General features: G+C 39.2%; 2 protein-coding genes and 1 long non-coding RNA gene across 4 annotated transcripts; 1 reads left to right on the forward strand and 2 right to left on the reverse strand.

Moving 5' to 3' along the window:
• Nucleotides 1–2,347: 2,347 nt before the first annotated feature.
• LOC124348501 (E3 ubiquitin-protein ligase mib1-like) lies at nucleotides 2,348–4,524 on the reverse strand. Its single transcript, XM_046798725.1, has 8 exons — nucleotides 4,300–4,524; nucleotides 4,018–4,230; nucleotides 3,469–3,938; nucleotides 3,204–3,363; nucleotides 2,992–3,143; nucleotides 2,792–2,900; nucleotides 2,441–2,732; nucleotides 2,348–2,358 (listed from the first exon to the last, which is right to left on the reverse strand). Exons 1-8 carry the CDS (start codon nucleotides 4,522–4,524, stop codon nucleotides 2,348–2,350), a joined length of 1,632 nt encoding a protein of 543 aa, XP_046654681.1.
• A 40-nt stretch (nucleotides 4,525–4,564) lies between these two features.
• On the reverse strand, nucleotides 4,565–4,948 carry LOC124350464. The gene is made up of 3 exons (XR_006920991.1): nucleotides 4,930–4,948; nucleotides 4,738–4,840; nucleotides 4,565–4,656 (listed from the first exon to the last, which is right to left on the reverse strand). It is a non-coding gene; the product is annotated as an uncharacterized LOC124350464 (long non-coding RNA).
• A 4,177-nt stretch (nucleotides 4,949–9,125) lies between these two features.
• On the forward strand, nucleotides 9,126–10,867 carry LOC124349919 (inositol polyphosphate multikinase-like). Of its 2 annotated transcripts, XM_046800853.1 has the most exons (8): nucleotides 9,126–9,197; nucleotides 9,260–9,457; nucleotides 9,514–9,690; nucleotides 9,759–9,883; nucleotides 9,949–10,084; nucleotides 10,150–10,171; nucleotides 10,235–10,566; nucleotides 10,680–10,867. In XM_046800853.1, the coding sequence occupies exons 2-7, from the start codon at nucleotides 9,364–9,366 to the stop codon at nucleotides 10,506–10,508; spliced, it is 828 nt and encodes a 275-aa protein (XP_046656809.1). In that variant the 5' UTR covers nucleotides 9,126–9,197; nucleotides 9,260–9,363; the 3' UTR covers nucleotides 10,509–10,566; nucleotides 10,680–10,867. The 2 variants fall into 2 exon arrangements, with proteins under 2 accessions (XP_046656809.1, XP_046656810.1); XM_046800854.1 differs by lacking the exons at nucleotides 10,150–10,171; nucleotides 10,680–10,867 and having other exon boundaries at nucleotides 10,235–10,378.
• Nucleotides 10,868–10,913: the final 46 nt, after the last annotated feature.

Raw genomic sequence — 10,913 nt, forward strand, 5'->3', positions numbered from 1 at the left:
TTTGTTCCACGTTGAATAACTCAGTTACAAGTTTTTATTAGAGCTGTGCTCGTCAATCATTAATTTTGAATACGCTAGTTATCACAACTGAGATTCCTGCTAATGTTCTTTACATATTTCCTTTTTCGAGATTCATTCCAAAACGTAAAATGACCGAAACGACCGTAAGGAGATGCAACAGGAGGTGGGGGAGAGATTTAAGGAAACACTTGTTCTATTGCAATTCCCGCCCTTTCTTTCCCATGTGATAGTTACGTGAAACGTAAGTGAAACACGGTTACAAGTACAGTAGCCATAAAAACATAAGACGTGACGTAGCCAGTCGGGCTTCAAAAAACATTTCACGCGTTTCATTCATTTCATCCACTCAACAACGTTTCTACGTAATGACATCTCCTCCCTATCGCAGAAGCACACGATAACAAAATATACAGGTTGGAATACAAACAGTTAAAACTAAAACACTTCTTCAAGACTGATAATATCACACAGCCGACACAGCTGATAGCTAATAAGAACAACAACGCACCATGGCGGCAACAGAAATAACTAATAACAGCAGACAAATGCATCAACAACAAATGTAAACAAGCCATTGCGTTTGCGAATAAACTGGAATAAACATATTTCATTTGAAAATTCCTCATTCATCACGCCCTTAGGTTTAAATCCAATACAATCTCGGATTCGGAAATGTGTTAGATCCACACGCTCTTTCCCCCCCCCCCCCCTTACTCTGTACGTAGGCTATGATCACTGTCTAACACGCCACTATATAGACAGTCTGAGTGTCACAGATTACTGACCAGAGAATAAGTTGAGAAACAAAACAATTTTTGGATTTTCATGTTTTCTGTAGGTCAATCAACACCAACATGCAACCTGCAGTGAAGCTTCTCAAGGACCTTGGGGGAATCCTTCTCCCTTCCCATATGAGAAGATGTCATGCAAATCTCGGAGAGACAGCACACTTCATGAGTTAACACTTACAAAATCAGAATTTCAAAATAGGTAATCTTTATTTAGGTAATATACCAGACCACCAAACATATTTATTCTTATTGAAAATTATTAGAAAAATCCAAGAGTTGTTTCAATATGATTTCTTGCAATTATTTCTGTGTGATGGACAGAAGATAACATACATCTCTGTCGCTTTCAGTCTCATCATCGAATTTCTTTCACAGAAGAAGGCACAACAACAAACAGATAATGGGAGTTAGTTATAGGCCCCATTTAAGAGGTAAAGAAAATCAAGATGTCTTAATCTAATTTTTCTAATATGACGTCTTCTTTTTTCTTTTGCTACTCGTTGTTGGAGTGTCCGATTCTATTTCGCTTGGTTTCCTCTTGCTGGTCAAGTGCTCCTCGTGGAGATTTCGGACTTCGAACGTGAATTTCTTTTCTTTGTCTTTTTCCCATTCCCCCAGTATTACGTTCAGATCTTTCACGAAAATTGTTCCTCTGCACTTCTTGTAGTTTGATTTGTTGAGGGACGCAACGTTGGCTGTGCATTGAAAAATTCCGAAAACCTTCTGCTGACTATACCTTCTTCCATTTTCGTCAATTATGATCCAAGAAATGTTATCTTCAGCTAATCCATCTTCTTTTTTTTTGAGCTTTTTTTTCAATTGTGCACCTTACTACTTTAAAGGTCCGCGAATTGCCAGGGACCGGATTGTCGATGGAACTTCCAGCAGTCGGTTGGTCATTAATAGGCTCACGATTATTATTATTTGTTTCGCCCATGATTGACATGTCAGTTGTTTCCGAATCGGACACTTCGATTTCAAGATAATCGTCATCATTTGTGTTGGTTTCGGCTGCTGCATCTCCGGTTGGCGTCACTGTATCTGGAACATTTTCATTTATGGTTGAAAAAGAGCGAAAATTGCGCTGTTGCTGACGTTTCGCAATCGGGCCGGTTGCGGATTCTCCAGTCGCCACTCCTGCGACTACGCTTTGAGAAGGTAACGGATCTTGAAGTGACGTCATCAGTGTAACTGGCTCGTTTCCGCTTTCAACTCGGCCATAGGATTTCGGGTTTGAACTCTGCCGATCTCTTTGCAATGCAGATGTTTTTGCAGGTTTATCACCTACTTTTATTGACTGCTCACGATTGATTTCATTCGTTTCAATAGGGTGAGAGCCTTGACTGTCCGAGTTCTGAGCCATCGAATTAGGAAAAGGCAAAATTTTGATTATTTCGCCGTAGAGGAAGTCGTCGCCAATGAGTTTTTTCATTTCAGGAAACGTTACATTTTGGGGAATTCCTCCGTTAATGACGAGGTAACAGATGATGGCAGCGACGGGACACAGATTCTTGCCGGGATGTTTAATTTTCAGTTCATTGTAAATCTAATGAAATGTAAACCGGGATGAAAACGTAATTGAGTGTTAGAAATATGCATCATTGTCACAGATAACTCATAAATATTACGTTGCTGATCAATGTTTACCTTGAAGATTGCAGGGGCAGTTTCCTGATTTGGCCAATTGGGATGCCTTTTCTTTTCTTTGTACAAACTTGCAGCGTAATGAAATGGAGTATGACCGTCATCGTTAGTGGCTTGGAGGTTTGCACCGGATCCGATCAGGATTTCAATCAATTCGTAGTTAAATTTCTTCACGACTCTCATCAACGGCGTTTCTTTTTCCTTGTTTGGTGTATCAATTCCCCACGGTTTCCCGTTTTCGTCTTTATCCACGTTAGACACCAACAGTTTGGCGATCTAGCGATTAACATTTGAATCAAGAGTTTGAAAACTGAATAAAAGAAATGAAAACTCACCTGATTATGACCATTTTTACATGCTATGAATAGCGGCGTCCTATCAAGTCCGTCACACCCACGTATCAATTTCTTTCCTTCCGGACAACTCAATAGAACCTTCATTGCTCTTAGTTATTTAAAAAAAAAAAAAGGATTTCCATAAACACAATCGGTTGTAACCTACGATAGCACCAAATGGTATAAAGGTTGTTTCTTACCCAAAATTATTATTTTCTGTGGCAAAGTGTAGGAACCATCTCTCCGCAAAAGTATTATTCCACTTGCCCGTGGCGAGAAACAAGTTGAACAATTCCAAAGATTGAACAGACGACTTAACGGCTAGTCGGAAGGCTGTTTTTCTTTTAGAATCCTGTAGATAAAAATCGTTAAATTTACTAGAATGAGTCCGATCAAAAACTTGAATAATTACTTGAATAGCTAGATCACATTGCTCGTCTTCCAGTAGCACTCGAACACATTCAACGTGTCCTTTCATGGCTGCCAAGTGAAGCGGAGTTCTTTTATATCCATTGATTTCGATAGATGAAGACCCGTTTTGCAGCAACAGTCGCAATACTTCCGGATAATTTCTATTTTTTAGTGTCAGAATGGGGAAAATAAAAGTATATCTTGCATACAGGTAAAACAAAAATGTCTCGCAGTCGCATTACAATTAAAAATTTGTCACTCATTACCTCACAGCAGCGTGGTGAATGGGTTTTTTGCCTTTTTTGTTGGTTTCATCTTCGTCTTCGTCTGATTCGTCACAATCTTCTTCCTTATCTTCTTCATCTGCGATGTCCACCGACGCCTTGTGCGTCAACAACAATTTGACCATCTCCACATTTCCCTTCTGGCAGGCGACGCTGAGCGCAGTAGAATTTCTTCCATTGTAACGACTTTGACAATTGATTATATCTGGATAAGTCTTCAGCAGGAATTGAACGGAGAGGATGGACCCTTTCTCTACCTCCGACAAGAGTAACTTGGCCAACTCTTTTCTAATAGATTCCACTTTTTCGATCACCGACACATCAACAAATTTGTCCTGTAGTTGACTAACAGGAATTGTTCTTGTAACATTTCCATCAGATTTAAAGAAATCCATATCCACAGTTTCCCCATCGAGATTCACTTGTTTAACGCGCCCAAAATCGCCGAATGTCTATTAATTTATTTTTAAAGAAATGTAATGTAAATTAAATTGGATATAAATTTAAAAAAAAAGAAAATCTGTTCCATACCACGTTGTGTGCCATGTCGATGTCACTTGAAAGTGATTGATCGATGACTTGTACCGCGGCGCCAACTGGTAGCCACGGAATTGATCTGCGTAATGCCTTTACGGGAAGCCAAATACCATTATTCTTCCATTTCGAAGATACCACCTTCACGGTTTTATCATGGTTCAAGGTCTCCATTTTCAATTCCTCAATTATCAAAATCTCATTAACCAGCTGAAATATAGAATTAAACATTAGGCCTTCCAACGATTGACACACATCGCATCTTCAAAAATGCTTTACCCTTTCCATTTCACTATTCATCCAATTTAATTCGCAGTTCACCGACATTTCTCTGAGCTGCTTCAATCCAACCACAACTTTGACCCTGTCTCCAACGACGAATGGAGGATCTGCGACTACGTCATTTGTTTTCTCGTTCGCCCTCGGCTTGGAGATCACGAGAACGGGTAGAGTGTCCGGCTGATAATGTCCGCCGATACCAGCCTTGACAATTCCCAGGTCCATTTTGCCATTGAAACCCGCGCGATAGAGATTGGGTTCCTCTTTATCGGGCCACTGGACCCAAACTTTTCCCGGAGTCATCTCACTACCGTTTGGTACCTGCACCACTTTACCAAATGAACTGGATCCTCCATCCTAAACGAAAGGGAGAAATGATCGTTGAAATAAATTGGTTCCTTGATATTAATTACTAACTAGTGGAAATTACAGACTTACTTCGTCCCAGTATTTCCAAACGACACCTCTTCTCACTAGTGCTCCATGGAAAAATCCTTTCAACTGGACCTTTCGCTTCTCAGGGTCCAAACGGAAGACGATTCTGCGAATCAATTAGAGCCAATTCAAGTAAATACTACAAGGCTGCGTATAAATTAATTATTAAAAAATAATAATAATATTAATACATACGGATCAGATGACGGGTGATCAAAGCGCCTAAAATTGACGTGTTGTTGATCGTGTTTTCCGTTCGTGAAGCAAAAGGTGCACAAATCGAATGGCGTCGGACAATCGAAGCACTGCCACCTCAAACCGGCAATCTCTTTCTGGCCACAACCTCGACATTCGACACCAGGGTGTTTAACCCCGACGGTTGAATTGTCCAAAACCTTGAAAGAAAAATACAAAAAGTGCTGATAGAACTAAACTCAAATAATAAAACAAATTAGCAAATTTAAACATTAACTGGGTAAATGATGCAGGGCAACGGAGCAAACAAAACTTAATCAGGACGAAGAAATAATGTGGTGAACTTACCCGTAAATCGTAAGCGTCTTCGTCGCCGATGCGATAAATAAACTTCGGTCCCGAATCCCATCGCACTTTTACCCTCCTATCACAAATAATCCATTCCAAAGATCAAAATAGTTTTTGTCTCATTGGTTTGCAAATTTACCTTGAATTTTTGATATTTTCAACAACAGTCCCGACGACTCCTTCACCGTCGTCCTGCGTGTCCCATTCCCAGTTCGGTCCTCGCACGACTCGAAGTCCAACCAGTAGATTGTTGGCGTAACCAACAGATTCCATTTTAATCGAATCGACCCAGCAACGTATTACAGGATGGCATTAAAATTACACTTGTTTACGCAGGTCGGCAGGGAGTGTGAAGGGGAATATCACTGATGATAAGTTTGAAATAGCAAAAAAAAAGTCCGAAAACGTTAAATATAGTAATTGTATACTTTTTTCACAAATTACTTACCGCATTTGGTTGAAATAGCAACACAACTTTTAACAACACTTAAAGTTGAGGACCGCTCGCGAAAGAAGGACCACTCGCTATCACAGATCAAAAACGACTAATGCAGTCGGAACCCTCCACCGACCTCACATCGGTCTTCTCTACTGTCCACTTTATTACGTTGTTTGTTTTTTTCGTTTTTCGGCACCAAATGAAAACAATAAACACATTATCTTAAAGATCAATTAAAAATTTATCTTAAATAAAAATCAATCAATCATATGGGGTGCGGATTGAACACTTTTTCCGAAAAAAATGTTCAAAAATCGATTACCATATTTGATCTGAAAACAAATTGATAATCGATTCGAATATTGAAACCAAGTTGAAAATAAATTCAAAAATTGAAAATGTTTTGAAATTGATTTCATAAATTGAAAATGATTTTGAAAAATGAAAATGATTTCGAAAAACTAAAATGAATTTGAAAAACTAAAATGATTTCGAAAAACTAAAATGAATTTGAAAAACTAAAATGATTTCGAAAAATGAAAACGAATTTGAATATCCATACAATTTCGGGAGTACGATATGACACCACCCTACTCTATCCCCAGCTCTCTCCGGATGCTATAGCCACCCCGAGACAACCGACTAGCCATTGATGGCTATGTCGCTGATTCCAGCCAGCTAGGCCGTCAGCGATACTGTCAGCCCTTGCCGGGCGGTGCTGGCCACCGCTGCCGCCACAACGGCCGCCGCTAAAGTCTCTCTCGACCGCAGGCCGAGTATTCTACACAAAAATAGATTACACGATCCAACGTGAAAAGTTTCATGTTCCTGCAGTAAATGACACACAGCCTACCCAGCAACGATGAAGACGGAACGGCCGAATGGGTGGCTTTCACCTGAGAAAAGTTCCAGTCACGCCTCGGTATGACGTTCTCGCGAAGTTCTCGTCATTCCACTAACTGCCAACTGCCCGGAAAGAAGTGTTCTGGTACGTTTCGCTGGATAGGCCTATGCGTCCTGTACTGCTGCGATACTCTGCCGTTCAATCCGACGAGAAGAAGAAGGCGGACTTCTTGCTGACGTGGATCCTCATGTTGGTGCTGGCCCTGCTGGAAATTATCCGCTATCTAAGCGGATTGGGGAGCTGGACTTCTCTATTGTCTCTACGTCTTTGCCATGTGGTCCACTTGCGCCGGAAGTGTTACCTACCCGATACTCTACGGCATTTATATAAAATTGGGCCATTCCAAGGAAGAGTTCATTGGAAGGATGGCTCTGTCTCAGCTGCAGCGACGGATTGAACACCAAAAATTGGCGCAACGTCTATCTTTTCTACCATCATGGAGGCAGCGGACATGGCGGTGGAGGCCAAAGAAGAGGATCCAAATGGTCATGTTGCCCATGTCCGTTTCAACAGAAAAGCTTTTTTTTTCATGGCCGGCCTCAAATAAAAGTAGTCGTATAGGAACATGAAACTTTTCACGTTGGATCGTGTAATCTATTTTTGTGTAGGGTAATACTCGGCCTGCGGTCGAGAGAGACTTTAGCGGCTGCCGTTGTGGCCGTTGTGGCGGCAGCGGTGGCCAGCACCGCCCGGCAAGGGCTGACAGTATCGCTGACGGCCTAGCTGGCTGGAATCAGCGACATAGCCATCAATGGCTAGTCGGTTGTCTCGGGGTGGCTATAGCATCCGGAGAGAGCTGGGGATAGAGTAGGGTGGTGTCATATCGTACTCCCGAAATTGTATGGATATTCAAGTTCATTTTCATTTTTCAAGTTCATTTTCATTTTTCAAATTCGTTTTCATTTTTCGAAATCATTTTAGTTTTTCAAATTCATTTTAGTTTTTCGAAATCATTTTCATTTTTCAAAATCATTTTCAATTTATGAAATCGTTTTCAAAAGATTTTCAATTTTTGAATATATTTTCAACTTGATTTCAATATTCAAATCGATTATCAATTTGTTTTCACATCAAATATGGTAATCGATTATTGAACATTTTTTTTGGAAAAAGTGTTCATTCCGCACCCCATACAATCACTTATTTAAAAAAAAAGTTAAATCAAAATCAATCAATCACTGAAAAATATTTAAAAATCAATCAATCAATCGCGATTTGGATTTGCGATTTAAATAGTGAATTTTAAATCACAAAAAAATCGTTATTAAAAAAAAATCATTTTCATACTTCTTATGAATATGATTACATTACAAATTAGGGCTCTTCCCTAGTAAAACAGGTTTTCTGATATCAAAAAACGAAAGGTAGGCTTTTCTTGCTCTGTAGGCTTTTCAACGGTAGCAGGCGATGATGATTTCGATTGGTCGAAGTAAATGCACTCCGCAAAGTCCGCATGCTGCCCCCTGCTGGGAGCCTGGGACCCCTGAGCCTATTGGGCAGCATGCGGAGTGCATTCACTTCGACCATGCTTCGACCAATCGAAATCATTTTTGTCATGCACTCCCAAAGAGCAACCACATCGGCCCGAGCCAAATAAAAATCAGCTGTTCACGGCACCCCTTCACACTGCAACGCGCCGCTAGTGGGTCGGCTTGACCCATACATTTGGATACTAATAAGGTCTATAAGTCCCAAGGGTAAAAGAGGGTTGTAGTAAGCACGAAAAGGGTGATTTTGGTGAGCGTCGTCTACAAAGACCTCCCTTTCTCCCGTCAAATACATCGCACTTGAGCAAATAAACTTCTTTTCAATTAATCTCTGGAGTGTCAATTTTTTTATGGACACGAATAATTTTGCCATGTTTAGAAGCGGATATGTTCTTGTAAAATCTAACACTTGGCAACTTCAAGACAATCATCAACCGTGGCTTTTCTTCTTTGTTCGGCGCATCAATTCTCTATGATTTCCCATATTCGTCTTTCTCTACGTTAGACATTTGACGATCTAGCGATACAAATTTGAATGCAGGAGTTTGATGGAGTTTGAAAACTGAAAACAGAACCATTTTTAATTAATAGGCCAACCATTAGTAATCAAAAGGAGTCTCAAAAAGGAGTCTTCAACAACAGACACCCAAATACCCAATGCCCAAATGGTCTTTTTTTTTTAAATTACGTTTGAACGAGCCTGGTATTTTGCGCGCAAGAAACAATCCGCGCAAATTGGTCCGCGCATTTTACGTCAATAAGTCAACCTCAACCCGTAAGCATTTCGGCCTCAGTTTGGTTTGTACTTTGTAGATAATACTAGATTCGTGGTTTTGTTTATCTTTTTTCTTTTTCCCTTGCAAACCCGTTCATGTATCAGTAACAAGGGATTCGGTTTGGTGCATTACTTACTCTATTAGCTACCAGTGCCACAGATTTTTCGTCGTTTATTTATTAGTTAAACTGGTTAAACTGTAGGTGATTTTATTTAACACACTGCGAGTCGCTGCGAGTTTAACATTTACCAAATATTACCTTGCAGGGCATGGCAATTGGCAAGCTTTTGATGATTTGTTATTTTGGTTTTTAGGTAGGTTTTTCCTGTTTTACTTTGCACATTAAAATATATTTCATATTTATTTTTATTAGCAGGATTCTTCAAAAAAGAATTCAATTTACACAGTTTCCACAGTCTAAACTTAAATTCATCAATATTTCCGTCTTTGTGCTACATACAGAAATAAAGCTTAACTCTTATGATGTCATCTCTATTTGAGTTGCCTGATGAAACTGTTGTCTTGGAGCATCAAATTGCTGGTCACAGGCATGAACACGGAAAGCTTTACACAGGTATGAAAATATTCAATATTTAACCTACAGTCTCTCTCTAATGTTTTTGTTGTAAGGTATGTTGAAGCACATTGACGGATATGTTATGAAACCAGTCCAAAACAACCAAAGAGGGAAAACAGAAATAGAATTTTATGAGAAAGTATTTCAATCCTCTCATCCAGTCATCTCTAAACTTAAGCAAATTGTCCCACACTTTTTTGGTCTGCATCAGTTTGTTACTGATTCAGCTAGTAAGTCTGTCTTAATTGTCAGTATGCTATAAAAAGTGGTTAAACAATAACTTTTCCTATTTTATCAGCACATTACTTCATTAAGCTGGAAGATGTTGCTGCAGGAATGGCTAAACCGTGCATTGCAGACATTAAAATTGGGCGACAAACTTGGGATCCATATTCTTCCCCGGAGAAGCAACATGCAGAAAATGTGAAACAAATTTAACACATCCAATTTTTAAAAAATAATTAACTCATTTCAATTTGTGTTTATAGATGAAATATAGAGGCACCAAAGATCCACTGGGGTTTTGTATTCCTGGAATGTGTATCTATGATCTGGCATCTGATAAAGTACTAAAATTGGATAAACACTACGGGCGTAGTTTAAACTGTGATTCCGTAAGAGATGGTAACTTCATACCTTTTAAAAAAGAATATTTTAATAGAATTATGCTAATCATTTAAACACTTAAGCTTTTTTACTATACTTCAACAGGTAACACATTACAACCAATTTATCTGTATAAATCTTTTGGTAAAATTTGTCTTTATTTTCTAGTACGCAGGTAATAGAAAGGAGACTATTGGCGGAGGTGTTGAACCAATTAAATGCTGTTCGTCTTTGGTTCGAAGAGCAACGCCACTATTTGTTTTACGCAACATCATTGCTTCTCGTCTATGATGCTGACTTGTTAAAAAAAGGGTCCAACATCTTGAACGTTCGAATTCGAATGATTGATTTTGCACACGTTTTCCCGGCTCACGATTCCCAAGACTCTAATTACCTGGAGGGGTTATACAAGTTAATTGAAATAATCAGTTCAATTCAGTAAATTTTTAAAACATGTACAGGATTACTTCCAACAGAGATTATGCTGCCATCTATTGCTAGTAAGTGTAAAGGTGTTGAGGGAGTTGGGCCAGGTTTTTACACCTGTTGACTCTGTACTCAGTATTTACTACATTACTGTATACTCTATTTTTACTATGTCATCTTTCTATAGATTTACTACCGTTTCCAGCTCTGCCATTTCTAAGAACTATTGTCCGGAAGGGAAATGGATTGTTTTCCAACAAAAAAGAACCCGCTGCCTTTTGATTGATTGTTTGTTGTGTTTCTTTTATCAAAAGTATTTTCTGAACAAAAGTTGTGGAAGCAACTAAATAAAATATACCGGAATTACTGCTTCAATTGAATTCAAAATTGAAATAATTCGTTTGTTGTTCTGTCCCACAGA

This window comes from Daphnia pulicaria, chromosome 7, assembly GCF_021234035.1.
Source record: "Daphnia pulicaria isolate SC F1-1A chromosome 7, SC_F0-13Bv2, whole genome shotgun sequence".
NCBI classification, from domain to species: Eukaryota; Metazoa; Arthropoda; class Branchiopoda; order Diplostraca; family Daphniidae; genus Daphnia; species Daphnia pulicaria.